We start from the raw sequence: 27,961 nt of genomic DNA, 5'->3' as shown, positions 1-27,961 counted from the left end.
TTGAGTTACCTCCACAGCACAGCCAGCCAGCAAATAGGGGATTGGAAGGCAGCCAATTCTCCACCACAGGGCACCCAACAGGACCTCCAAGCTCCCTTTAACACAGATTTCTATGAAATATGGTTCTTTGGGGCAGTTGCCCTTGACAAGACAGTACAAAAGTGGGCAAATAGATCAAAGTTGAGAGAGTTGGACAGGCATTGTGTAATTTCCTAGCAGATTCCTGTGTGAGGCTACAACTCATTGGCAGTGTTGTTCACAATACCCAAATATTTGGTAAGGAGTGACAAAAAATAAAAAGGAAAATTAACTGAGGACAAACCAAGCAACTGCTGCCCCACTGTGTGAACAGGAGACTTGCAGTGACATAACTGCATTTCCTAGGCCCTGCTACAGCAAGACTTAATTGCTCTTAGAGTGATGCAATCCAGATCTCAACTCTAAATCTGGATTTGGGCAGAGACAAAAGATTTAATCTGTCACTGCCACTTTTTAACTGCTGGATGAATCCTTCACCTCTGCTTCCCCCTCACCCATGTTTATCCAAAGCACAGAGTAAACCCCCCACAAAACAAGCAACATTTCACTGCAGCACATCATGCAGCATCTACCACAACAGGATGTGAGGCTCTGCCACAGCCTCCTGGCACGTCCTGTCACACAAGCTCAATTCCAGATAATAAGGACACTGTCAAGAAGCATCTCCTGGGGATGCATGAGGATCTGCCCCAGCAGCCTGAACCCTGGCCCAGCATGCACAGCATTCCACCCAGCCACACAGCCATCAGCCTCCCTCATGTTCACTGCAAGCTGTGCAGATACTCACTGCCTCAACCAGGAGCAATAGCTTCTCTCAGCCCTTAAAATCTCAGCAGAAAGTCCAAATCATTTCTACACACTGCTCCCCAAATCTCAGCTAGATTCCAGCAGCTCCCAGGGGATTCCCATCTGGCAGCAAAGCAAACTCTGCCAGTGCTCTCACTCTCAGGTGGTTTCTCGCCCTGTCACATGCAAGAAAAAGGCAACACTGTGGCATGGAGACAGCTGTGAACAAAGTAGGGAGAACAGGAACCTGAGTCATAGCTGTGGCTTCAGGGAGGGAAAGGGATACCTCAACTAGAAGAGCAAGCAACTTCAGATCTGAATCTAAGCCTCACTTCAGTGTCCTAACCACAAGGGCATCTTTCTGCTTTATTTTCAAACAATATTTTCAAACTTTTACTTGTTTAGCAAAGAGCACATGACCAAATTCATTGCAGATGTGTAACAGCCCCCCGCCAGAAACCTTAAAAAGAGCTTACTAACCAATCCACAGGGCAATGGTAACATGCTGAACTTTTAAAATTATCTTTTCTAGGCAACAAAAGGGGTACACTAGGTGGGACACACCCCATCTTTACCTGGCCACTGCTTTAAAATCACTGTGTTAAAACTTCCAGTTGTTCACTGGGGCTCTACCCAAAAGCCATCTCAGGACAGACAAGTAGTGGAAGTCTGCAGCAGCACCTGATCTTCTCCAGAGCATTTTAGCCATCCTGAAATTAGGCATCAGCAACAGCATGGCCAATGTCATGGAACTTTCTTCACAAATGTAACAGATTTGGAAATTTTGTGTCTCCATATGCAGCAGAATTGCTGCACCAGCTGTCCCCAAATCCAAGGCTGCTTTAACAAAAGCTGCAGCAGCGCCAGTTCAGCAGAGAGCAGCAGTCAAGGTGCAAATGCACCACACCTGCTCCGAGCCTGTCAGGGCCCTGTTGCTGAACAGCTCGCTCAGTCTCCAGGCTAAAATAAAATGTGTTAATGAAGTAACCACCACAAAGCATCGGTGATTACAAAAACATCACTTGCAGCCTTCTCTGCAGAAAGGAAAGCACAAGTGCTTCAGACACGGTGACAAGCAGCTTTGAACCAAGTGAGAAAGTGCTAATGGGGATGCAGAACAGACCACGCTCCCACACTCATCACCCGGCAGAGTTTGCCGGGATACACCTCCATGACTGCTGTGCCAAGGCAGCTAGGCTGGGAAAAGCGGTGAAATGAGGTCAGCGTTAGGTCACTGATCACACCAACTCCTTACACTATACAGAGGGTAAAGATCTACACACAAACACTGGCAAAAAGCAATCATGCCACACAGCAGCCTCCCTAAAGTGTAGTTAACATTTTTCCTACTCATGCTTAACGTAGAGTTCACATTTCATTACATCGCTCCTCCTGAAGTAGCACGGACACAAGATCGTCATCCCTTCCACTTCCTCTGCTTTATCTCGATCTGGCAAGCACCTGAGAGCTGAATCCCTGCAGGCTCAGAACATTGCCCCGGGTTAGGTTACACCTGGGACAACACACTGAAGCAATACGAGCCCATGAAAGAGTCTCAAACCAGCATAGACATCTGTTTTTGAGGCTTCTTCAAAAAATTAAGAAAAAAAAAGTTTAATTCTCAAGAGTTTCACAGTTAAGATTCTTCACCCAGAAGAGTGATTCTTACCAAAGCTGGCACATTTGTTCTTGGGCTTTTCATCAACAAAAGCTGTTAATAACCAGTGCCTGTACAATGCAGTTTTCTGCTCAGATCCTTGTGGGTGGAGCAGGAGCCTGAAACAAAGCTTGTCCATACTTCCACAAATCAATACAGCAACAGCTAAAATCACCTCCAAATAATATTAACATTTCAGCAACACACAGATGAGATGAACACAGTGAAACTGCAGAGCAATGGGAATGTTGTCCTTTTGTCTGACTGGAAGCTAAGGAACATAAGAGGCAGGGGAAGAAAAGCTTGAAATGTCAAGGGACTTGACAAACATCAAGGAGAAATTTAATAAATTATTCATACACACAGGAGGTGAAATCCAAACAGGACATTCAGATTCTGCTTCTGACAAAGGAGCACACAGGAAAGGAAGGAATATCTGGAAGAAGCAGCCTTGAGCACAAGGTATGAGAGAACTGAAAGAAATGTTGACTTATGGGACTTATTTGAGGGATGCACATTAAAGAAAGTTCAGAAAGTCTAGAAGAAAAAAGCTGATATTCATTAACACTGAAGAAATGTAAAAGCCATTAAAAAACAACCCAAGCAGATCAAGAACACAGTTCAGCTGAAAAACACAAGCCATACAAGAACTAGATGTAGCTTACAGCTTCACAAGGAATAGTCTTTAAATTATGAGAAAAAAATCAAACTACTTTGAGAAGGGAAAAATTAAGACTTGGATTGAAAGATTGCTCAATTACAGGTATGCAAGTAAAACCAGAAGCAAGGAAAAAATCATGAGAACAGTGTCAAAAGTATCACAGGCAGGGGCAGGGCTTTTGGGGGAAAGGAGCAATGAGAAAAAAGGGAATGTATTGATAAAGCAGAAAATAGACTAGAAGAAGAAGCTGAAGGAACATGGAGGGAAATCCTAAATACACAGGGGCTCTTCTAAAAGTATATAAACAATGTAAACCTAAATGATACTTATCTAAATAATATGGATACTTAAATTGTTACTGAAAATGAAACAGCAGAAGAATCAATGAGAGGCTTTGCAGGAACAGGATCTTCTCTCCTGGTAGAGAAAGCTATTAAAGAACAAGAAAAATGTAGCAAAACCCTTTACCAGGGAGTTACTCTTATTCTAACCCAGCTACCATTGCAACTGTCCAACACCTAATTGTTAACAGCTTTCAGTTCTGGAAAATGGAACTAAAGACATGAGTTCTGCTGTCATCCTGAACTGCCTATACTGGTAAGGATTTATTTATCACATATACAGAAAAACAGTAAATACATACATTAAAACACATAGCTGGGTGTGGAACCTGGACAATTTTTGTCCAGGAAATGGTCCCACATGCCCTGGCTTTGGATCTCATGCTACTTAAAATATGCTCACACTGAAGAATAAGAAACATGATAAGAAATGGAAGTTTAAAAATCAGCATGAGTAAGTAAATAAGGAAAACACAGAACAAACATAGACCAGGAGCTCTAATTTACTGAACAGAACCCCTCACTGAGTTAGACCACAATGCACAAACCAGGGCATGAGAGATGGCAGCACTAGAAAGGACAGGGCATTGCAACAGGCCAGCAGACAACGTCAGCCTGATGCTGGGCTGTGTGCACTGAGGCTGAATCACACTGCAGAGCAGGGAGTGGTCTCTGGAGCCACAGTTGCAGTGTGTTCAGGCACCTGAAATATTGCAGCTCTGCTCCCAGCACGCTGCCATGAGTGTGCTGAAGTATCCAAACAAAGCCTCATTTAGCTGAGAGACTCCAGCTACAAGAGCAGCATCACTTGAGCTGTCTGCTTCCCCAGAGGCTGAGACAAGTTCCTGCTGCCACATCCCACACAGAGGAGTAAGACACTCTCACTTCTTGTTTCCCAAAACAGGATTCACCAGCTTTGATGTAGTTAAAAAAAAACCCAAAACAAACCAAAACAGAAGCACAGCCTCCCTGTCAGCTGGAATGCTGAAAGCTTGGACAAGATAACACCACAAGGTGTTTGGAAAACAGCTCTGGCCATATGCTCACCTGGCATGCTATAAAATGCAGTATGTTTTTTACCTCTGGCTCTCTTTGGAAACAACTTTTAAAGTTGATAGGAGACACAGCTTTCAATCTAGAATCATTCCAGGTTCAAACAAGTACACAAAAGCATCAGCACAGACTTAAACCACAGAATGGATCCCTAAGGGAACCCTGTAAGCTGCTGGTGCTCAGTAATTCCTTCTTTTGGCAGAACAAAGCCCTGGGGATGGTGATCCCAGAGAAGGGTGGACTGCACACCAACAACATGGCTGCCAAAGAGCAGCCACAAGTGACTGAGGATGCCAGAAGTGGAATGTGCACTCGTGGTGTCCTAGCACAGCAAGAACAATGGAACATTTCTGATAAACCATCAGAGACCTGTTGCAACACAGCCTGGCTGATGAATGAAGCATGGAAAACAAGGCTGGGATGCAGCATGACAGGTCCTCCAAATAAAATCAAACCCTCAGGGAAGTCACTATGAACATTTTGCACGGAGCACACCCCCATCAATCACATCAGGAGGGCACACTTGTCCCAAGTTCTGCTCAATTATTGTGTGCTCAGAAGGAAAACCAAACACTGCCAGAGAAGAAATCCCAAATGTGCTCCACTGCCACAGAGAGCTACAGATAGTGGACAGCATATGAGACATATTATCCTGCAGGCCTGTAGCCAAGCCCATGATATTAAGAATAATAAGCAATCTGATGGCTGTTTAGAACATTTTGTTTTCTATATAGGACTGCAAGGAAATCATAATTCAAACAGGGCATATCACCACTTATAAGAGACTGTTTCCCTACAAGAAACTGTGGCCTCTCCCAAGCACTCTGGGTCTGAAGCTACATCAGTTTGTCAAGGAATCACAGTGTCTTCTGAAGGAACAATCTGGAATCATTTAACATTCCCAGAGGTGCAACTCTGTAGCTTATCCAAACAGAACAGATTTTGCTGAGGTTGGAAGTTTACCATGAAAATGTCTGATTTACCCAGGAAACCACTCAAGAACATCTCAGGCAGATAAATACATATTCTTCCAGCTGGAATAAGCATTTCTTAAAGGAACACCCAGTTCAGAGGCTCTTGAAACTCTTAGGGGGTGTAGAAAACACAGAGAATGCTCTGTGCTGAGAGTAAAGAGACCCCTGAGCCCACAGCAGCCCCTTGATGTGGCTGTGCCAGAGGAGAGCACGTTCCTTCACTCCACACCACAGGGCAGGAGCTGTCACTGAAAGGATTCCTCAGGCAATGGAAGCATGCAACCACACCTGCACAAATAAAGTGTTAACCTGCTCTCCACCAGGTAATGGACACTGGCTGCCCAAACAGGAAAACTGGGCAGCAGAGACAAGAGCATTCACCTCATGGAACTCCAGAGGATCACCCTAGCTGGCACTTTTGGGATACTTCCAGTTGTACTTGCAACAACTGCTCTCATTCCAAGAACACATTCATTAGGCTGTAACTCTCCAAAAGAAAAGTTTGCAATTTATAATGATAGAGAATCCAGAGCACCTGCTGGAATGTAACATCCTGAAGGTACACACACAAAGTGAGCCCAGAACATGCATTTCCATCAATCAATGCCTTTCTAACAACCATACACAAAAGACACTGTGTTCAGGCACACTGTGTGGGTGGCAGCAAGACTTGGAATGTTTCCTCATGCATTGTACTGAGATACAAGGCATTGTGGATGAAATGCAGGGTATTTGAATCCTTGCAGTGCCATTCTTCAGTGCCAATCCTTGCAGCAGCAGCATCTGCACAGGTAGAATCTGCCTTTGCAGCAATACTGATGCAGCAACCAAAACACAACTTGTATCTCTCACCTCTAACTAGAAATATGATTACTTATCACTGAAACAACATCCACATAACACTGAACACAGTAGCTGTGTCATGGAAAAAGTGAACACAATCACACAATCTTATCTTGTTTCCTAATTAAGAACTCACATTTATGGACGCTCAGATGTTTAAAGAAAAAAAAAATAAAAAGAGCAGTCCTATTAAAAGAGGTGGAAAATACCACTATGTGGAAATAACAAGACCTCAAGCATGTGTGCACCAAGTCCTTTGACACATTTTTTCCCAACACACAAAACAATGAGAACACAGTGAGGCATTACCTTGATGCAGACGGACATTTTACCTTGGCAATGCTCTGGTTCACTTCTGGCCTCTCCACACAGTGAAAATCTGCTACTACCCCTAAGGGGACCTACATGCAAGGCATCTCAATAAAGACATTCCCACCTCAGAACACTGCTATAAAGATTCTACTAAGACAACTGTGAGTGGAAGTTAAGGCTGACTGATGGACTATTTCAGCCAAAGTGTGCTTCACATCCTGCACTGTGAATTAAGCAGGTTTGCTTTCCCTCTAAGGCACTGTGATGGGAAGCCAATCATTTGGAGCCCATGGGCAGCCCCACTGAAGATGCAAAGAGCATTCTGTATCATTTCCAGGTGTTTACTTCTTTCTGCCTTTCTGCATAATAACCCACTGCCCAGAACATTCAGCTCTGCCTCCCCTGGCAGCCACTTAAGCCAAAGGCAGCAGGGCCTAGGCTTGCTCAGTCAGTTCATAGATTGGTCATAAAGAGGTCACAGATCTCTCTCAACTTGGCCCTGAAAAGAGAAAAACCCCAGCAGGAGGGATGACACCTCCATCCAGAGAGCAAGGCAATCTCCAGAAATAAATGTGGGCTTCATTCAGTGGCACACGCCCGATTCAGGCAGAGAAAACCTTCCATTCCAGGCAAGAGCTGAGCTCAGACAGCCGAGATCCTCCTGCAGGACACCAAAAGTCCTGCAGTCACTACTGAACCCTTCCATGCACTGGGGCTTGTACTTCCCACTGCCCATTTGTACTGGCCCAGACTCTTTCTGGCACCTTGAAGGCCTGGACAACCTGTCCTGCATTAACAGCTGAGCAAAAAATAACCCCACAAAGGCTGACCCAGCCCAGCCCCACTCCTGCAGCAGCCAGAGCTGCACCTGCAGAAAATCAAACACCTAAGAAGGAGCACAGGGACATCTTCTATAAAGAGATAATCTATATCTTCTATAATCTTCTATTAAAATGCATCTTCTATAGCATTAAAACCAGTGCAAAGTTCTTCTTTCTCCAGATATCCATAAGTATGAAAAAATGCAGACTACACATGCATAAGGGATAGAGAAGCCCAAGGACATTATTGCCCATGGATGGAAATTATTCTGCCACCACTCCCAAAGCACAGTGAGAGCAGGGACCACCTGTGCTGGGCACAGCAGAGCTCCTGCCTTGAAGAACACATCAAGAAGAAGAAGAAGACATCCAGGCTGCACCACACACCAGCAGGTCAGTAGAGAGAGAACGCAGGCAAGCAATAAAGAAGCACAGTGCACAGATACACCACTGACAGCTCAGCTTTGGGGCTTGAGCTCACTTCAGCTAACTGAAACACTTGTCTGACATGTGCTATCCATGACCTGCTCACTCAGGAGAGCCTGGGCTAACAGAAGGCTGGAAAACACAGAATCACCAGTTCCACACTGGTCACTGTGGCCACTGGCAGGGCTTCTCCAGACCTGCTGACTCTACAGAGGTGACAGCACATCATGTCAGAGCCATGGCTCTGAAGGAAGAATCAGCTTCCATTAGCTTCCTCCCATCTTAGCAGATGCTGTGTTTGAAGATACTCCAGAGATGATATTTCAGATGAATTTCACAGAAATTCCCTGCAAGCAGCTGTGTCAGATGGCTGCCCCCTGGGCTGGCAGCACACAAAGAACTCGTGCATTAGAACAAGCATCTACACAATGCTAATGGAAACTGTCCTTGTGACAAGACACAGGATTCACTGGGCCAAACACCAGTTCTACAAACAACTTTCAGACTGATTACACATCACTTCTCACCCACTGGCATGCTGCCACCTGTGTAACCCACTTCTACACTCTTCTACACTCAGACTCACTATTCTCAGTCATGCTGTCGTGGTTTGCCCAAAACAGTTCTGCTCTCCCAAGCTCCTGGAGCACTTCCATTTGTGAAACATGCACATCCTTCACCATCACTAAGCTCTGTGCTTTGCATATGCAAATTTTTTCTACAGGAAGTCAACCTGATAATTCTGTCCTGCTCTCCAAATTCCAGCCTGGGAGTAAGCTGCCCACAAATGAACAACACCTCAAGTCACTTTAAAGCTATGAAATGATCACTTGCTTCCTGCTTCCCACAACAGCCTCAGCATGTGTCATCAAAAGGTGCACAGGCTTTTAGCAGACACATGTTGCAAACTCCTTCACATCTGCTGCCTGCTGAGCCCAGCACTCCCTTGGGCACCACAATCACAGAGGCTTTCTCTAGTTAGTAGCTTGAAGTATTTTGGAACGTTTCTACTCTAGCCCATCTGGCCACACAGTCACTGAGTTTCCCTGTACACACTCATCCAGCAAAGCCCTTTCACAAAGGCTGGTATCCTGCTGCCCTACAGGAACGGTTTTTTTGCTCACCCTCTTAAATTTTACACCTCTAATTTTTGTGAAACACTTGAATACATCATTGCAGACAACACACCACTGCCCAGAGACACGAGGAACCACGGTGACTTCCTGAATCTGCCCTGTAACTCTCATGAGAAGATCTGATGAGAGTCTGGTAAGATGAGTGAGCCGAAGGACACCCACCCACCTCGTTAACACACCAGGCACCTTCTGGCTCTATGACAGGTGTTCATAAGCACACCTAGCCGTACTGACAGTGGTGACATCCACACCACCCAGCTTGTCTCCCAGCCCTACCAGAGATACAGCTCAGAGTTCAGCTGGCAGCACAGAGAATCCTTCCCGCTGCCCCCCAAGGTCTGGAGCGCAGATGACACAGGCCCAGGGATGCGGGTGGGCACTGCCTGGCTCCGCGGAAGCGGCTGTAGGGCCATCACCGTTCACTTCGGGGGGACAGAGGCAGCTTTCCCGAGCACGGCCACGACGATACGCGATACAGCCCCTCTGAGCCCCAGGGCCACCGCGGCACGCACCCGCCAGGGGCTGCAACATGGAGGCAACGCAGCCGCGCTCGGCGCTGTGCCCCCTGCCCGCCGCCCCCCGGGGCCGCTCCCGCCGCAAGCGCCAGCGCCGGGGCTCGCCGCGCATCAGCCGCTGCCGGGGCCGGGCCTCCCGCCGCCGAGGAGCGGGGATGCTGCGGGGGCCGCCTCCTCTCCCCGGCCCCGCTCGTGTGCGGGCTCCGCGCGGCCCCGGCGGCGGGGCGGCTCACCTGGGCACGCAGCTCGGCGCCGACCGATCGATCTCCCACGTGGCGAAGAGGTTCATGGGCACCGGCACCGGCACCGGGCTGGCCATCGCCATCGCGGTCGCTGTCGCCGCCGCCCCGCCGGCCGCCGCCGGAGGCCCCGCGGCGGGGCCCGGGCCCAGCACGCTGCTCGCCGCCGCCGCCGTCGCCATCGCCGCCATCCCGCCGCCGCCGCCGTTGGCGCTGGGGGGCGGCGCGAGCCCCTCGCCTCAGCGACGGCCTCCACCCCGGCGCGCGCGCGCGCGCGCGCCCCCGCTCCCTCGCGGCCAGTGACCAATCAGAGCGCGGCCGGGGCGCGGGCACGAGCCAACCGGAGCCGGGAGAAAGGGCCAGGATCGCGACTGATGGCAAACAGCCAATCGGAGCCGAGCGGGAGGCGGGGCCGGGGCGGCCGCTGCCCAATCGGAGAGGCCGGCGGGGCGGGGCCAGCCAATGGGAGCGGCGCCGCTGCCCCGGCTCGGCTTGGCGGGGGTAGGAGGGCGCGGCGTCGCTCCCTTTAAAGCGCATCGGCCGCCGCCCGCGGGAGCGCGCCCAGGGGCGCGGTCGGGACACGTCCTGCTGCCGCTCCGTCTGTCCGTCCCCGCACCGGGCAGCGGCGGAAAATCCCCGGGGCTGGCTAGAGCCTCGGCCCTGCATGAGTGGCGGCGATGGCGAGACATGGCCGGAGGATGGGCCTGAGGAGGAACGGAGCAGCCGGAGCCGCGGGCACGGCGGGTTGAGGGCAAAAGGAAGCCGAGACCTCTGCCTGACTCTTTCCTCGAAACACTTGGGAACTCCTGTCACGCTACAGGAAGAAAAGCAGAAACCCCCTTCAGTCCCACTGAAGGTCTCCAGGGAAATGCAGCAAAAGGAGGAACCTCGTCGGCCAGAAACTGCAAGTGGTGGCAGCCACAAAATAGCAAAACAATGGGCAAAAGCTATTTGGGACCTGGAGACCGTGCCCAGAGCTTCAACAGCTCAGACTATAAAGCATGTGCAGGGCAGAGCATCCCTAGGGACAGAGGTGAGGGCAAGCCTGTGACACTACAGCTGGACAAGTGCACTCTGTTCTGGTAGAAAACATAAAAGTTCCCTCCCGTACCTTGCCTCCATCTGTCTGAAATGGCTCTGCCTCTTGAAAAAATGGGATGTCAGAGAAATCAAATAATCATAATAGGGTGGTACTGGCTGAGGGCTCCCAAAAGGAAGCAGAGATGGTCCAAGAGCTGCGCTGAAAACTGTGTGAAAGAAACAGCCAAGTCAATAGTGGTCAAAGCAGAAAACAAAGAAAAGCCAGCAGCTTCTGCAGGGACCTGTGCTCCTCAAGGCATTTAGCAGTGACAGAGTTTTCCATGGATGCAGTGTTAATTCCAGGCAGATTGTAAAATGTGGCTCATGCCAGTGGAGGAATTAGACTCAGAAAAGTGGCAGCAGCAAAATATTGCAAAGCAGCCCAAAACATCCATGGCTTCTACTGTCAATCTTGAGTACTGTGTTTTCAAAACATTACCAGTAAACATTTCAGGGGCACCTTCCTGAATACTGATGTATAATTTGAAATCTATCCCTTGCACCTTTTATTTTCACTTGCATTTGTCAGGTCTACATTTGCCCTGCTGTTGAGGTTCAGGATGGTCAGTAACATGCTGGGAATTCACACCAGATTCCAGTTTGACTAGATGGACAATCTGAACCATCATCAAGCTTTTACTTTTTGTTCCCTGCCCACCTTCCCAGCCCATTTCTGCACATGATAAATGGCATGGATCACAGCAGAGCTGCCCAGACCTCCTGACTTGCTCACAAAACAGCTTGATTGCTGCTTTAATGTATTTGCTTTCCTTTAAGTGGGTCATTAATGCACAAGAGGACCTTTGCTGACAGCCTTGGTTCTCTAAGAACATTTTCTAGGGGATCTTAGCAGAGGCCTTTGTGTAAGAGCAGCTGGACCAAGGATGAGCTGCATTTTCACAGCATTCTGCCAATTGATGTGGAAACCTTGGCTTTGCAGCCAGAGAGAGTCACACAATGGTCATGGCCTTTTTCACAGCATTTTCACCCACCATTGTTTGACCTCAGCTGGGTATCACCACTGCCTTTCCCCAAAAGCAGCTGCCTGCTCCAGAGGAGCTTCCTAGATGTAGGGTCATGATTTACCCTGAGAAAACCCCTTGCAGTCCCTCCCCAGCTGTTTGCTTTCATCCATTTGCTTTCTAGTCTGAGTCACCATTCCTGGCTATTTGTGGGTACTTTAATAGCATTGAGTGCTCCGGGTTTTCAGTTCCAGGAGACCAGAGGCACCTCCCTGCTGAGCCCAGGGCAGCCTGCTGAGGTGACTGCCTTCCAGGCACTTCCCAAGGGCTGGCATTCCTGCTGCTCCCCCTTTCCTGAAGGATGCCCATCACTTCCAGCCACCTCTGCTCTGCCCTGGGGCTGTGCCATGGTTTACAATTTGTGATTCTTTCTCAGAGCTGTTGGAGCTCAGGGCACGGTCCCCAGGTCATAAATGGTCTTTAGCTGTCACAGCCACCACTTGCAGTTTCTGGTTGATGAGGTTCCTCTTTTCTGCTGTGTTTCCCCTGGAAGGATGTTCAGTGGGACTGAGGTACATTTCTCTGCCTCTTTCCCTCCAGCCAGTTCCCTTCGAGTACTTCTTGCAGCTCACTTGGGGTTTTTGGCCTTCTGGCTTTTTTACAGATGAATTTATATTTATATATTTGTTCTCAGGCTGTTTCAATGTGCTTTATTTATTTGGGGGCACGTCTGCACAGCCCACTCTTCATTTTTTTCCTGTCTTCATGTTATATTGACTTTGTGCCTACAGCATGACCTACCCACAGCTGTGCTCTTCCACACATAGTGGCCTTTCCCACTCTCTGGGATCAAAATTATCCTGTGTTTTTCACTGCAAGTCCCAAATCCTGGTTGTCTTCCAGCTTAAACAGAGGCTAGTAGAGTGGTCATCACATTCAGCTGCTTTCCCAGCTCCTCTTATGCTGAGACCTTTCTGTGTGCCAGCCACTTGCTGAGGTTTGCTTCCTTGTGGATATGATCCTTGAGGACATCAGGGAAATGCTCTTCAGCATCCAGATAACCCATTTGAAATGTGCCTTCAGAAAAGCTTATTTTTACTTATTTTCTTTTATGTGTCACAGCTGAAGCTCTCAGCACGGTCCCCAGGCCACTGCCTGCCTTTCTCCATTACAGCCACTGCTTGCTGTTCCTTGCTGACAAACTTCCTCTGCTTCCCACAGCTCCCCTTTGGGGATGTTAACACGACTGATGGATTTCCCCATCTCTGAAAAGGGACTTTTCAGTGCCAGTGATGGCACTTGTGAAAAACGCCAATCACTTGTTTTTAAAATTTTAAAAATTTAACAGTAATAAAAGGGTTATTAAAATAGTAATATAATTAGAGTAATAATAATTTGGACAATTTGAATTAGGGCAATATGAGACAATAAATACAAAGAGTTATGGACAGTCTGGGTGCCTTTTTCTGGGCAGCACAAGCCAGAAAAAGGACCCACATTAACAGAGGATTAACCCTTAAAAGCAGCAGCCTGTTGCATATTCATACACCTCATACATGATGCATAAATTCCATTCAAACACAGGATTCTGTCTGGTCAGTGTCAGCTTCTTCCTCTGAATCCTAACAGTGCCTTCAAGGCAGGAAGAAGTTCGTTTCTTCTGACAAGAGGGCAATAAATTCTTTTTCTCTGAAAGATTTGGGTGTCCTGTGGCTGCTATCTTGCTGCAAGTCTTCTTTAAAAAAAGTATCTTACATAGCATAGTTTCTATTTTAACATTTTTTATAACCTAAAACTCTATTGAACACAGTACTTAAGAGAATGAATACAGCATTACTTTCTAACACAACACATATAATATTCATTTTAATATTTGCAAAAAGTTAATCATAAAATACACATTTTTCACAGCACTGAAAGTGCAGGTTTCATGGGCTAAGCTGAAAATGCTTCTCCACCCAAGTCTGGCAGCAGCCAGAGAGCAGCTGGGAACCCTGGCGTACCCTCTCTGCTTCCCTTCCATTTTATCCATCACACAGATGCATCCACACACCAACTCTGGCACCCCAGCTCCTGCATCGTGTTCTAGAGAAGCACACAAGTATCTGTTCTTGCTCTGGCTCCTGATTTTTATGTGCCTTGTCAAAGCAGCTCTTTACTGCTTCCCACACAAATGTTGTCACCTCCTGTCCTAGTCTCCAGTGGAGACTCAGGGGTTTTATGATTCCAGCTCATGGATGAATCATCTTGTCTTTAGTCCCATTGCTAGTAGGTTCCTCCAGCACCCCTCTCTCACCTCTGTCATGTGGATACCTCTGTGCTGTCCCCCTCCCTGGGTGCCTGCATGGACAGAGGCCCATTGCTCTTCCTGCATCCTGGAGGAGACTGCTGGGATAGGGAGAGCCAGTGCTTCTGTGTCCTGGGGGAAAGAAGGAGCTTTCTGCAGTGTCAGCTTGCCCTCTTGTGCCTCACAGTGCTCTCCACTCGAGTTGCAAGGTCTCCTTTCATTTTTGGAGGCAAGTTGCTTTGGCTGCTTTGTTTCCCTGCTCTTCCAGCCCTTCTGGGATTGCTGTTTATTCCTGGCTTAGGAGAATGCTCCCACAGCCAAACTCCTTACCTTGTTGCAGCTGTCTAACCCAGAGCTCTGCTCCCTCCACCTGCCTGCATCAACCAGTCCGCAGCCACTGTGGGACACATGAGCTAAGCCTGGATGCTGGTCCAGTGTCTCCATTGCCCAAGGACACCACAGGTTAGATTTATATGTTCCTGGTGGCAATGTCCCAGGACATTAGATCCAACAGGGACCTCTGTCAGCAGCTGGATGCAAGGAGGGCTGCACCTCCCCTGGCACTCTATCACTTGCACTTAGGTCTATGCCTGGTTTTGCTCATAGCCCACCTCCAGAGATCTTAGAACTTCCCCGTCTTCCAACATACATGTATCTACAATGAGCATTTCAAAGCCAGAGAGGAAATACACTGAAAAACCTTTCCTGCGTAGCTAACACCTGAATCACTTAGAAGAAAGTTTGGAGTTAAATGCAAAAAGCTGCTCAGGCTAATAGAGGAGCAGTTGCACAGAAGTTTGTCCACCCTGTCATGGAAACCTTTTGCCTTCCCTGGCCTGCTTTGCTTCCCTAGACCACCTGTACCAGAGCGGGGCGAGGCTGGGGCTCTCCAGGACCCTGCAGACCGGCACAGCTCGGTGTCAGCCCATGCTTCCCCTGCCTTCTCCCCCCAGCAAGGAGCGGTCGCGGCCCCAGTCCCTCCCGGAGGGCAGACATCCTTGCCAGGCTTCCCGCTCCTTCGCCCGGGGCCTCTGCCGGGCTGCGGCCCTGCGGGGTCCGGCTCTGCCCGGGGCTGGAGAGGGTGGCCATGCAGCCGGTGGCCCCGGGGCGGCAGCGAGCCCGGCCGGGGTGCCCGGAGCCGGCGGAGCGGCGGGCGGCGCCGGGCCCGCGGGTGAGGCGGGGGCCGCCGCAGTCCCCGCCCGCCGCCCGCCGGGAGGGGCCGAGCGCCGCCGCCGCCGCAGAACCGCCGCTGCCGCCGCCGGGCCGCGCCGGGCGATGCCGCGCCGGGCCCGGGGCCGCCGCCGCCGCCCTGAGCCCCGGGGAGCCGCCCGAGGTAAGCGGGAGCCGGGGGGGCGGCAGGCCGGGCCCCGCGGCCGGAGGGCAGCGCCTGTTCCCGGCAGGCCCGGCCGCTCTGTGGGCAGGGGGCTCGGGGCAGGCGGGGCCGGCGCTCCCGGGGCACGGAGCTCGGCAGGGCGGCCCCGCTCCTGGGGGCCTGGGGCTGAGCCCCGTGCTGGGCCGGGGCCCGGGGTATCCCCAGCCCCCGCGGAGGCTCGGGCAGGCCGTGGGGTGAGCCCCCCGCCTGGTGTGTGGCACGCTCCAGCTGTGCCACATCCACGGGCTCCCCCGTGCCCGCCGCCTGTGCTGCCTCCCCCTGAGAGGCACCTGTGTCTGACAGGTTCAGGCTTCGCTGCCTCCCGCAACGTGCCAGGATGCTGCTGGGCCCAGGGATGCACGACTGCGCCGGACGCCTGCTCCCTCAAAAGCCAAAAAGCAGGAGTTCAGGTAGCTTGTGCCCAGCGCCCTGTGCCATCAGTGTCAGGCCGTGTGCGGGGCTGACCATGAACCGTGTGGCCTCCATCCTGCTCGGTGCTCAGGTGCCACCTGCACGCTGCCCCCTGGATGAGCAGGATGGTGTCCCGGGCGTGCACGGCCCAGGCGTGGCAGAGGCGGGCTCGGCGTGGGCAGCGCTGTGCCACACAGTCATCAGCCCAGCTCCATCCTCCATTTCATCCGGGGGGCTGGCTCCCCTCCAGAGCAGCTGCCAAGTTCTTCTCTGCCTGGTGAGGCCCCAGCTCTGTCCTCACTCCTTGCCTCTGAAGGCAGCTGCCTGCAGCTGTGCTCGGTCAGGGGGAGGGTCTGACAGCCCTGGTGCCACACAAGGCAGGCAGGGAGCTTTTGGGGACAGTGCTTTGCTCTGCCCCAGCCCAGGAAAGCTGAGCATCCCACAGAAATTCAGGGCCTGTTGCAGAGCTCCTTGTGTGCTGGAGCTTTGGGCTCATGGTGCTGTTCCTTGCTTTATGGTGTTGGGGCAGGGTGGGCATTGGCAAATAGCTCTGGGCAAAGCTCTTGGGGGTATGAACCTGAAGGAAACTGAATATCTGGCCAATTTTTCCCTCCCACCCCACAAGACAGCCAGGCTAAAAAAACCCAGGCTTCATCTTGTGCTGTGCATAAAAATAAAGAGACTAAAAAAAGCAGTCCTGGATCATAGCATTTAAGGGCCTGCTTGGGTTAAACACATAAGTCTAGTCTTAGCTTGCCTTGTGAGGGGAAAATAAAAGCAGGGAAATCCCATGGAAAATAAGGCATGTACCCTTCATGGTGGCAGAGGCTAGTCAGTGTGATGAGCTACCAGAAAAGGCAGTGGGATCCCAAGTGCTTGACATGTCCCAAGTGTCCAGCCTGCCCCACCATGTGCTTCCTAGGATCTGGCTTTCAGCCAGCACATGCCACCAGGATGGCCTGGTCGGTCTTAGGAGCTCTTTGGCTAGAAATCTGCAGGTTTGGAACAAGCCAGGCACATAGGATGGGAGAAATCTAGGAATGGCTCCCTCCCTTCTTTCAGCCACTCACAGCTGTTGAGGAGAGGGTGGCAGAAGGGGGCCCAAGGGTGGGACTAGGAAATCTCAGCAACTTCCTGATGACCCTGCCTGTTCCTCTGTGCAGGATGGTTCCCCCACCACCTGTCAGCAAGCCCCATGTGTGCCTCTCCACAGTGCTCATCATGACCAGCCTCGTCCTCATGGATGCCTACCTGGTGGAGCAGAGCCAGGGCTCCAGGAAGCTGGGCATCTGTGTCATGGTGGCAGTGGGTGACATTTGCTTCCTGCTGGTGCTCCGCTACGTGGCTATCTGGGTTGGGGCAGAGGTAAAGACAGCCAAGCGAGGATACGCCATGATCCTCTGGTTCCTCTACGTCTTCGTTCTGGAGATCAAAGTCTACTTTGTATACCAGAATTACAAAGCTGACCGGAAAAGTTTGGATCTCATCGCCCGCAAAGCGCTGACCTTGCTGCTCTCCATCTGCATCCCAGCTCTCTACGTGCTCCTGGTGGCCACCGAGCACATGGAGTACGTCAGAACGTTCAAGAAGAAGGAGGATCTCCGCAACCGCCTCTTCTGGGTCATTGTGGACATGCTGGACGTGCTGGACATCCAGGCCAACCTGTGGGAGCCCCAGAAGAAAGGGCTGCCCCTCTGGGCTGAGGGCATCATGTTCTTCTACTGCTACATCCTGCTCCTGGTCCTGCCCTGCGTGTCCCTGTGCGAGATCAGCATGCAGGGCATCGGCATCGTGCCGCACCGCATGATGCTCTACCCCATGCTCAGCATGCTCACCGTCAACATCGCCACCATCTTCATCCGAGGCAGCAACATGGTCTTCTTCAGGGATGCCCGGGTCTCCAGCATCTTCATGGGCAAGAACATGCTGGCCATTGGCATGAAGGTCTGCATGTTCGTGCAGTACCAGCGGCACCAGCACCACGCGCCCCCGGGGCCGGACCCGCAGCACAGCACCCCGGCCCAGCCGCCCTCGGGGCTGCGCAAGGCCCGGGACCAGCCTGCCTGCCCCGAGGAGCTGGCCCAGGACAACACGTGACGGGGCGGCAGGAGCTACAGCCTGGCCATCCCCACGCCTGGCCGGAGCCACAGACCCGGGGCAGGCTGTGGAGCTCCCTGCCTGGACAGAGGGGAACCACCCTGCTCCCTCCTTCCCTGGGTGAAACCGCTCAGGGCCCGAGGGGCGCGTGGTGAGGGCCCCCACAGCAGCCTCTGCAAGGCTGCAGGGCAGTTTGGAAGCTCAGCACCCTCTGCAAGGCTGCAGGGCAGTTTGGAAGCTCAGCACCCTCTGCAAGGCTGCAGGGCAGTTTGGAAGCTCAGCACCCTCTGCAAGGCTGCAGGGCAGTTTGGAACCCCAGCACCCTCTGCAAGGCTGCAGGGCAGTTTGGAACCCCAGCACCCTCTGCAAGGCTGCAGGGCAGTTTGGAACCCCAGCACCCTGTGCAAGGCTGCAGGGCAGTTTGGAACCCCAGCACCCTGTGCAAGGCTGCAGGGCAGTTTGGAAGCTCAGCAGCCTCTGCAAGGCTGCAGGGCAGTTTGGAACCCCAGCACCCTGTGCAAGGCTGCAGGGCAGTTTGGAACCCCAGCACCCTGTGCAAGGCTGCAGGGCAGTTTGGAAGCTCAGCAGCCTCTGCAAGGTTGCAGGGCAGTTTGGAAGCTCAGCAGCCTCTGCAAGGTTGCAGAGCAGTTTGGAAGCTCAGCAGCCTCTGCAAGGCTGCAGGGCAGTTTGGAAGCTCAGCAGCCCACCTGGTAAAACAGCAGAGCAGGGGACGAGGCCAGGGCTGCCTGCCATGAGGTGTGTCTGGGTGAGGCCAGGCAGCCCCACCCTGTGCCAGGCTCCCTGTCAGTGCTCCCTGTGCAGCACTGCTCTCTGGGCAGCCAGGCTGCTGCACGGGGACACAGTGGGTCACCCACTTTTCTGTTGTGGTTGGCCCTGGCTCCAGTGTGGTCCTTGGCAGCAGCCTGCTCCCCACTCTAAGCTGAGGTCCCCATGCAGGGGGAGCAAGGCCTGGGCCTCCCTCTGTTGTCACCCCTCTCAGCCAGCTGCAGGCTTGGGGGGACCCAAAAAGGGGTGACTGTCCTTTTTTTGTATCTCCCTCTTTGCAATAAAAGACTTGAGCCCTGCAGCCTTTTCCTGTCTGTGTCCCTGCCAGCAGGCAGATCTCCCCCCTCTTCTGGGGGACTTGTGGGACTGGGTGTCTGCAGAGCGTGTGGAGAGGGGCAGGAGGGGAAAGCAGAACCACTTTGGGGGTGCACCTGCTGCACCAGACCTACAAGCAGCAGGGCATGGGGACACAGGGAGTCAGGAATGCTGAGGAGGGACCCCTCAGCGAGGCCCTGGCAGCAGTCTCTAGCCAAGCTATCCCATGGCTACTGCCTTCCCCCAGTTCCACCAAGTCCTCTCACCAGAGCAGAACTTGCATCACCCACAGGAATTACAGTGGAGCTAAGTGGTTCAGCAGCACCCTCAGGCTGGCTGACCTGCTCCTTGCTCCATGCTTTGCTCCCATCAAGGCTCTCCCAAGGCCCCAAACGCCTGTGGCCACCCACAGGGCACAGCTGTGCCCAGGCACTCTCCCAGCACACTCTGACCTCTCACACTGGGGTTACCTGGGCCACCCCCTTGTCAGCACAGCCATGGCAGACAGGGGAAAAAAGGAACAAGGAGAAGCAAGAGGGCTGCTGGGATATTGGAGAGAGGCACTGACTCCCCTAAAGTCAAACACTTTTGACTGGAACAGACTGACAGTGGGAATAAAGTAAAAACAGGTTCCTGGATGAGGGAACAAAAAGTTCCATCTTGAGAACCTGAAGCAGTAGAGCAGAGGCCAAGAGAGGTGAGGGCATCTGTCCTTGGACATTACCAGATCCCACCAAAGCAGCCCTGAGCAACCTGATCTGAAGTCAGGGTTGCTGCTCTGAGCAGGGATTGTCCCACATCCTTTTCTGCCTCAGTGGAAGTCTGAGAGAACCTGGAGTAGAGCCAGCAGCGCAGGGCAGGACTCAGGCTTTCCTTGCTGGAGTTGGAAATGAGCAGGTGCCAGGGCAAAGACAGCTGTCATCACCATCAGCATCTGCATGACACAGTTGTCACCACCCAGGCATGATCTACACCACAAGCAAAGCAGATACTTCAGCTACAAAAAAAATGTAGTTCCTTCAGTTCAGCCCCTGCTCTGCTGCCTTACAGCATCACTGCACACTGGAAGGCAGGTCCTGGGAAGAGGGATAACCATCCTCCAGGCCTGGCCAAGGCAGAATGAGCCAGTGCCAGACAACAGCACGACTGTCCAACAGTCACAAGTTCTTCTGTGAGGGCAGATGGCGCTTGTCTTTGATGGCATTTCTCTTCCTCTTCTTGTTCAGGAAGCTCTCCAGCTTTCCACTCCTCTTCAGCTCTGCATACTTCTCAGCTAGCTCCAATTTCCGCTTCTCAGCTGCAGAGCAGAGGGAAGTTGAGTTTTAAAGTGAAGCCCAAAACATCTCTACAGAGCAGCCCCTTCCCACCTCTCCCTCCCTGATCCAGCTTCTCCCTTGAGCAGCAGCACTGGAACAATTCCCCCACAGCTGTGTGGGATGGTATGGACACCTTGCTCCCAGAGCTTGAATTCCTGCCAGCAGTTCTCCCTCTAGATGCCCCTGCAGCATGCTTACTCCAAGTACTTACATTTCTTTAGGAAGAAAGGTTTCTTTCCCTGCTTGGCCAATTCCCTCTGTTGTCTTTTCAAAGACAGCTCCCTCTCTCTCAACTTCTGCTGTTTTTTCTGTGCCTGTTCCTGCTGTGTCTGTACAAAAAGGATGGCCTGTGTCAGCACTGAGGCAGAGCTCAGGTGACACATCCTCTCTGCCAGTGCTCCCCAGAGAGGAGCTGCTCACTGAACTCACCATACGGTTCAGGAGCCGCTGGAGTTTCTCCTTCTGCTCCACGTTCCGGCATTTCTTCAGCTGCTTCTGAACCATCTGAAGAAGAAGAGAGCAGAAAGCTGCATCACTGCCTGCCTGTCCCCTCCCCTGTGAAAAGCCTTTGAAGTAGCCCCTGCCAAGCAAGGTTCCTCCAGGCAAGGACAGGCACAGAGCATCACCTCCTTCTCCTGCTGCTTGATGCTGTCCAGGAAGCTGTAGGTCTTCATAAATATGTCAGGCTTATACTCTCCAGACAGGTCATCAAATCGAGGGTCTCTCTGGACCTGTCAGCAGGAAGGCAAGAGCTGTAGCCATTGTTATCCTGTTAACAGCCTGCTGACTCTCCCTTCATGGATCAGCCAATTTTTTTCCCCAGCAATGTTATGCTCCCACCACTGAAATATCTGCAGTTGGCAAAGATTGAGTACAATGGTCAAGGTGGCATCCCCAAAGTCATGCCTGCATCAAATTTATCATGCAACAGACATCTCCATGTGCCAGTCTGCCACCCAGGAACAGCCAAGAATAACAGCAGGAGTGCTGCTGTCAAACACCTGCAACTCCCAGACCAAGAGCTGGCTGAATGTGTGTTGTCAAGGTGATGGATTTGGGAACTCATACCTATCCAGATTTTCACAGATTAACTGGGTCAGGCCATGCAAAAAGGGTGGTACAAAGAGGTCTCTCACTGTGGAAATTACCATATTCCAATGATCCAGCAATGATAAGTCAAAAGTTAGATTCAGATTGGAAAGTAATGGACATCTGAACTTCTGAGATTAGAATAATGACCACGGTTTGTAGTGGAAGTGTCATTGGTGGCTGTCATTGCACCTTCTGGAAACATCTGGGTCACAAACTCTCAAGTTAACCTGCAGCTGCTCCAACCCACCCACTGTTCTCCCCAGGGAAACACTGTCACTGTCTCCACTCCCCATGGCCCAGCCCTGTCCTCCAGAAGCAGCCTGTGCCATCTGCAGCAGCCCCATTCCCAAGTGTGTGCCCTGTCAGCAGCACTAAGGCAAGTCATGAGCTGGGGAGGGGCAGCACCCACCTTCTTCCTAACAGGGACCACTTGTCGCAGGAAAGGTACAGGCTTCTTGGCTGACATCTCCAGTGGCCTGGAAACAAGAAAAATGGATTTAGGAGGAGCAAATGTCAGAATGAGGCCCAAGCTAATATGCTGGGAGGTCATCTGGACCCTCAGAAGAACATTACTGTACAAGAGATTCTCCCAGCTCAATCCTTACCATGATATAGAAAGCAAAGAGGTGGCTCAGTCAAAAGCCACAGAAGGCTACAACAACCAAATATATCAAAATGTGGTTAAAACAACCCTACAAAGAACCTGGAACAGCTCCTCTGTATCAAGTGAAAACCCACCACCTGCATCAATAATGTGTTGAACTGATAATTCCTCTCATGAAGTCACAGAATGGCTGGGGGTGGAAGGAACCTTTCCTAAAGCAGAGTCACCTAGAGCAGATTGCACAGGATTGCATCCAGGTGGGTTTTAAATATCTCCAGAGAAGGAGACTCCACAACCTCACTGAGCACTTCTTCAGTCACCCTCAGAGTGAGGAAGCTTTTCCTCATATTCCGGTGAAACTCCCTGTGTTTCAGTATTGCCCCTTGTCCTGTCACTGGATGCCACTGAAAAGAGCCTGGCACCATCCTCTTGACACCTGCCCTTTACATATTTCCAGTGATAAGGTCCATTCTTATCATCTCTTCTCCAGGCTAAACAGTCCCAGCTACCTCAACCTGTTGTCACAGGAGAGATGCTCCAGTACCCTAATGTTTTTTTGGGGTTTTTTTGCCCTCTAGTGGATTCATCCTCTCCAGGGCCTCCATGTCTCTCTTGTCCTGAGGATCCCAGAACTGGGCACAGCACTCCAGACTGGCCTCCCCAGGGCTGAGCAGAGGGGCAGGATCCCCTCCCTGCCCTGCTGGCACTGCAGTTCCTGATGCAGCCCAGGATTTTGTTGGCCTTCTTGTCCCCCAGGGCAGGGCTGGCCCAAGGACAGCTCATTGTCCACCAGGACACCCAGGTCCTTCTCTGCAGGAGCCTGCCCTTACCATTGCTGAATTCCAGGAGCTTCTTTGTGCCCAGCCTGTCCAGGTCTCATGGAATGGCAGCACAGCCCTCTGTGGAGCAGCTACTCCTCCCAGCTTTCTGCTGACAGCAAACTTGCTGAGGGACACCTGCTGAGAGCACCCACAGCCAGCCACAACCCCACAGGCACAGGTTTTCCAAATCCCTCTCAGGGCAGTGCTCAGTGTATTCTCACATCCTCTGAGGCTACAACCCTGCACAATGCTCTGGAGTCACTGCTGAAAACAGCTCAGTGCCAGGGAACTCCCTGAAGCCCTTTCTTTAAGAAGCTCACTTCCGTAACAAAAGCATGAGAGAAAAAGCATGTGGGATTTCCAGCAATACATTACTTAAAGGATTAGAGGAATTAAACAAAAGCAGAATTATGCAAACTGTGTGGCAGAAATAGAGACACTGAGAGAAGATGTTGCACTACACAAAATCCCCCAGAGTCTTGAGTAAAAAGTAAAGCAGAAACATTATCCTAACCAACTCTTTATGGCAGGAGAAATGTATTTTGTGTTCTGTGCTTGTGCATTGAGCAGAGGTTCAGAAATAAGATAGGGAGTGCAGGTGTAAGAGAGGAAACCCATTCAAATCACCTGGGTGCCACTCTGAGGATTGAAAACTACCTAATTACTGCAAATAAGGGGTAAGGGTATTGCTGTTACCAGTAGGGGCCTGTGGAGAACTGTAAAAAGGTAAGATAGCTTTTGTTGTGATGAATACAGGGAAAAGTCTGTGATGGCAAGTTCTGTAGAGAGGGAATAAAGGAAAATGAACACGGACAAGCCACAGATGAGACAGCAAGAGAAGGATAAATGGAATTGCAGAACAATTGTCTGTGACTGTAAGTCCAGGCAGTGAGAGCCAGGCAGAAGATACTGATAAGCTGGAAGGGGTTTAGGAACCAGCAGGGCAATGATTTCAGGTCACAGTGGACACTGTCACAGAGCTTGAGAGGCACACCATGCCAAGGGTTACAAGTGCCTTAATTTAGAGGGTATAAAGGCAGTGAGTGCCAATTTAACTGTCAGGTGGCTGCTGGGGATTTGAAGAGAACAGGATATTAAGAGCTCTGAAAACAGCACCAGACCATTTCCAAATGAAATATAGTGACAGGCATTATTGTCCAGTACATTAAAGGAGATCTATGCCAGCTCCAAGGCAACACCACTGCTGTGAGGAGCTCCCAGTGCAATTTCTGGAATGCAGAGAGCACACACACACGTTTTTCTGATCACAAAAGAGCCTCTTTACCCCTTTTTGCCTTGTTGCTGCTTCAGTGTAGCTTTGGCAGGCTTTGCAGTTTGCTTCCCACCAGGCACCTTCCTGCTCACTCTGGTCCTTGCATCACTCTGCACCCGCAGGAGCTCCTCAAAAGACATGTCAGACTGACCTGGAAGAGAGCACAGGGCACACCTGAGCTGAACAGCTCCTCAAGGCACTTCTCACCCCCAGACTCCACCAAGAGGGATGCCTCAGAGCTTGGGACAGTGACACAAGCACAGTGGTGCCATCCCTGTACAACTGCACCCTTGCATCTCTCAGCCTCTGGTTCCTCTGCCATTGATCACTTCAGTCTCTACCACCAGAACAGAGCAGCCTCCCCTCTCCCCAAAGTGTCTTTGCTTCTCTCTCCACTCAACAGCACACACAAGACCAGTACAAAGTGTTTGCCTGGCACAAAGAGCAGTGCAAGCTCTACACTGGGCACTGTGAATTCGGAGGGGTTACCTCTCAGTCCTGACTTTCCTATTTTAATGTTTCTTTAATATCCCTTAATATCAGTAACCTTTAGAGCTTCTTATAACCAGAATGCAAAAATATTATTATCTCTATTATCATACTATTCTTTATTCTAGATTTATACTTCTAGGTGTTCAGAACCAACAACTGAAAGCATTTCTTCAGTCAGCACTTGGATATACTCATTCCACTCGGGGTTTGCACTGTGTCCCTTCTGGAAGGGAAAGCTGTGACCGTGTTCACAGGGGTTTTTGGGTTGGGGAAGAGACGAGGATCTGACTCCATGTTTCAGAAGGTTGGATTTATTATTTTATGATATATATTACATTAAAACTATATTAAAAGAATAGAAGAAAGGATTTCATCAGAAGGCCAGCTAAGAATAGAATAGGAAAGAATGATAAGAAAGGTTTGTGGCTCGGCTCTTTGTCCGAGCCAGCTGGACTGTGATTGGCCATTAATTACAAACACCCAACATGGACCAATCACAGATGCACCTGTTGCATTCCACAGCAGAAATAATCAATGTTTACATTTTGTTCCTGAGGCCTCTCAATTTCTCAGGAGAAAAAATCCTAAGGAAAGGATTTTCCATGAAAGACCCTATGGAAAGATCCTTTCTGCGACAGAAAGCCTTGGCAAACTGACTGAGGTGGTGTTTGCCTGCTCAGCACCCCTGAGCAGTGACAGACACATGGTCTTTCTGAGCCTTTGCAATACAAAACACACCGAGTGTGGCCCAACAGCGACCATCACAGCCTGTCTGTGATACCCTGGCTGGATACCAGGTGCCCCACAAGCTGCTCTTGTAGCCCACTCCCTCCCAAACCCTTCCCACACAAACACAAAACCCTGTCCACGAGCGAGGTTTGTGTGTGCCCTGCCAAATTCAGGAAGCAACATGAGGTCAGTCAGTCACACTGGCTCAGAGCATGGACTCATCCTGGCAATAACCAGGACCTTCAGAAACAACTCTCATCATCCAGAAAACATCATGGGCACAGCCAAGAGCTGCCTCAGTAAATGTTTTCATTTTGCTTGCTCTGAATGCTCAGGAACTCTGCTCTGATGATGCTCATTAGTGCTCTGAAGTGGGGTACAGGAGCAAGGACTATCCAGTCTGCTGCACAAGGGACAAAGGAAATGTGAATACAGCATGATTTCATTCCCCTAAACACCCACCCCATCCAAATCCTGAACAAGGACAGCCAAAAGGACAAATAAAGCATTAAAAGAAAGGAATTATGAAGTGGAAGATACTCTCAGCACTTGATGAAGACAAGGCACCATCACTTGCACTCCAATATTCCACTTGGCTGAAATTCCAAAACAAAGCTGTTTACACAGCAAAGACTTCAATGAAAATGAGATAAAGACACCATATAAAATGATGCCAAAAGGAGATTTGGTATAAATCAGACAAAGCAAAGCCATGCAGAGTTTCCATGATAAAGTATTTCATCACTGGTACAGGAGACCAAACCTGACTACCTAAAACCTGATAGGGAAAATTATTTCCACATGGTACTATCAGTCCACAAAATACATCCTACTGCCTGTTTCTAGGAGATTGAATTAACCACTCACAGTGATAAAAACATCACTATAAAAAAAAAAGAAGCCTCTTCTGGAGCAGAAGTGAATGGTCCCAGCAGGCATTCACTAATCTGGGCAGCAGATTTGGCAACTGTGTGTGTGAAAAGGTTCTGGTTAAAAAGGCAGGATTAGCTTATTTTCCTTGTTCCTCGCATTCTTGCTTGAGGACTTAATTTCCCAATTTTTTCATTCCTTTTTTCCCCTTAGTATATAACTTACCTGTTCTCTGCTGTCTTTGTTGTCCATTTAATTTTCCCTCCTGCCACTTTTCCCCTTCATCCATTATTTTGTGGATTGTTTCCTTCTTTTTACACCTCTTGATAAGCTACTGTTACCTGCAGATAACAGGGGCATTTCCTGCTCTCAAGCACAGCCTCCTGTGTTTCCTCTCCTCCCACAGACTCCTGTGGCACATGGACACCTTATGCCTTCCTCAGCTGAACCTGCAGGGAGCTATACAACCTGCAGAGCACACAGATGGCCTAAAGAAATGCCTGATATCTGCCCAGTCCTTCCCTGCTGAGACAAAATCAGGGCTGGACTCCTCCTGCTCCAGAAACAAGATCACAGAGTGCCCTGACAGATGGCAAAAGCAAAGCTGCTGTTCCCATTCCCATTCCCATCCAGCTGTGGGAAGGACAGAGTGCCTGCCAGTGATCCTCTCTCTGAGCTTTACTCACCTGAGAAAAACAAAATGCCTACAACAGATGGCGAGGCACCTTGCCCACCTCTGAACCCCACTGCCAAAACCTCACCTGCAGAGATGTGCCTCCCCCAGAGTCACACCCTGGAGACCTTTCACAAGGAACCAGAGACTCCTCACACCCGTGACACGCTGTGCTGTGCCCTGCAGATAACACCAATGCCCACTCCCTCACGATTCCCTTCAAGGGCTTTTGCTGTATTTTTTGTAAGGTTTTCATTCTCACTCGGATCGTTCTGAGACGGGGAAACCAAACTGTGTTTGCTGCAGTGGACGAGAACCCCATGCCAGCCCTCAGCCCACACAGCCGGGCATTGCCTGCTCCTTGCTCTGCTGTGCTGGGAGGGTCTCTCCAGCTCCTGCACACAGGAACTGGCACACATATTGTCCCCGAGACGTGTGACATCTCCCACAGCAACTTGGGTGAAGTTAAATGGGTGAGCTTTAAGACCCCTTCCAAGCAAACCATTTTATGGTCTGTGATTCCCCGCACTGGGGACAAGCGGCCCCTACACGAGTTTGTTCCAGGGACCTCTCACCCAACCCCGCTGCTGATCCCGAGCTGCTCAGCTGGGCAGGAGCTGGGATACGAGAGGGCACCGAGCTCTTTGGCAGCTCCTTTCCCACCAAACCGAGCCGAGGTGCCGCCTTTCCCGGAGTCGCTCCCGCCGGGCTCCCTCACCTTTCCCGCCAGCCCCCGCCACGCTCCCGCCGTCGTCGCTCTCGTCGCTGGAGCCAGAGCTCTCCTCCGCCGGCTCCAGCCTCCTCCCGAGCGCCTGCTCCGCGGCCGCCTCTTCCTCGCTGTCCGTGACGGCGGCGGCGGCGGCTCGTCCCCGTCCTTGTCCCCGTCCCCATCCCGGTCCCTCACGGCGCGGCCCCATCGCCCCCGGAACGGCCCGCGCGGCACCGGCGGAACCGGAAGCGGAGCAGAGGCGGTCACGT

The 27,961-nt window shown here is 51.1% G+C and overlaps 3 protein-coding genes across 5 annotated transcripts in view; 1 reads left to right on the top strand and 2 right to left on the bottom strand.

The window, feature by feature from the left end:
• LOC131080897 (phosphofurin acidic cluster sorting protein 1-like) overlaps positions 1 to 9,985 on the bottom strand; it is a 55,031-nt gene extending 45,046 nt beyond the window's left edge. The window contains exon 1 of one of the 2 annotated variants that reach the window (XM_058019543.1): positions 9,798 to 9,985. In XM_058019543.1, the coding sequence (XP_057875526.1) occupies positions 9,798 to 9,985 (188 nt within the window). The remainder of the gene's footprint in view (positions 1 to 9,797) is intronic. The other variant, XM_058019544.1, reaches the window with a different exon arrangement.
• Positions 9,986 to 15,398: 5,413 nt separating this feature from the next.
• LOC131081443 (transmembrane protein 121-like) lies at positions 15,399 to 19,097 on the top strand. Of its 2 annotated transcripts, XM_058020583.1 has the most exons (3): positions 15,424 to 15,465; positions 15,808 to 15,914; positions 17,079 to 19,097. In XM_058020583.1, exon 3 carries the CDS (start codon positions 17,080 to 17,082, stop codon positions 18,010 to 18,012), a length of 933 nt encoding a protein of 310 aa, XP_057876566.1. In that variant the 5' UTR covers positions 15,424 to 15,465; positions 15,808 to 15,914; position 17,079; the 3' UTR covers positions 18,013 to 19,097. The 2 variants fall into 2 exon arrangements, with proteins under 2 accessions (XP_057876565.1, XP_057876566.1); XM_058020582.1 differs by lacking the exon at positions 15,808 to 15,914 and having other exon boundaries at positions 15,399 to 15,465.
• Positions 19,098 to 19,647: 550 nt separating this feature from the next.
• On the bottom strand, positions 19,648 to 27,917 carry RRP36 (ribosomal RNA processing 36). Its single transcript, XM_058020094.1, has 7 exons — positions 27,702 to 27,917; positions 24,232 to 24,370; positions 21,931 to 21,997; positions 21,056 to 21,160; positions 20,859 to 20,933; positions 20,641 to 20,758; positions 19,648 to 20,410 (listed from the first exon to the last, which is right to left on the bottom strand). The coding sequence occupies exons 1-7, from the start codon at positions 27,898 to 27,900 to the stop codon at positions 20,271 to 20,273; spliced, it is 843 nt and encodes a 280-aa protein (XP_057876077.1). The 5' UTR covers positions 27,901 to 27,917; the 3' UTR covers positions 19,648 to 20,270.
• Positions 27,918 to 27,961: the final 44 nt, after the last annotated feature.

The sequence above is a fragment of the Melospiza georgiana genome, chromosome 3 (assembly GCF_028018845.1).
Source record: "Melospiza georgiana isolate bMelGeo1 chromosome 3, bMelGeo1.pri, whole genome shotgun sequence".
NCBI lineage: Eukaryota > Metazoa > Chordata > Aves > Passeriformes > Passerellidae > Melospiza > Melospiza georgiana.
This window is presented reverse-complemented; position numbering and strand designations above follow the sequence as displayed.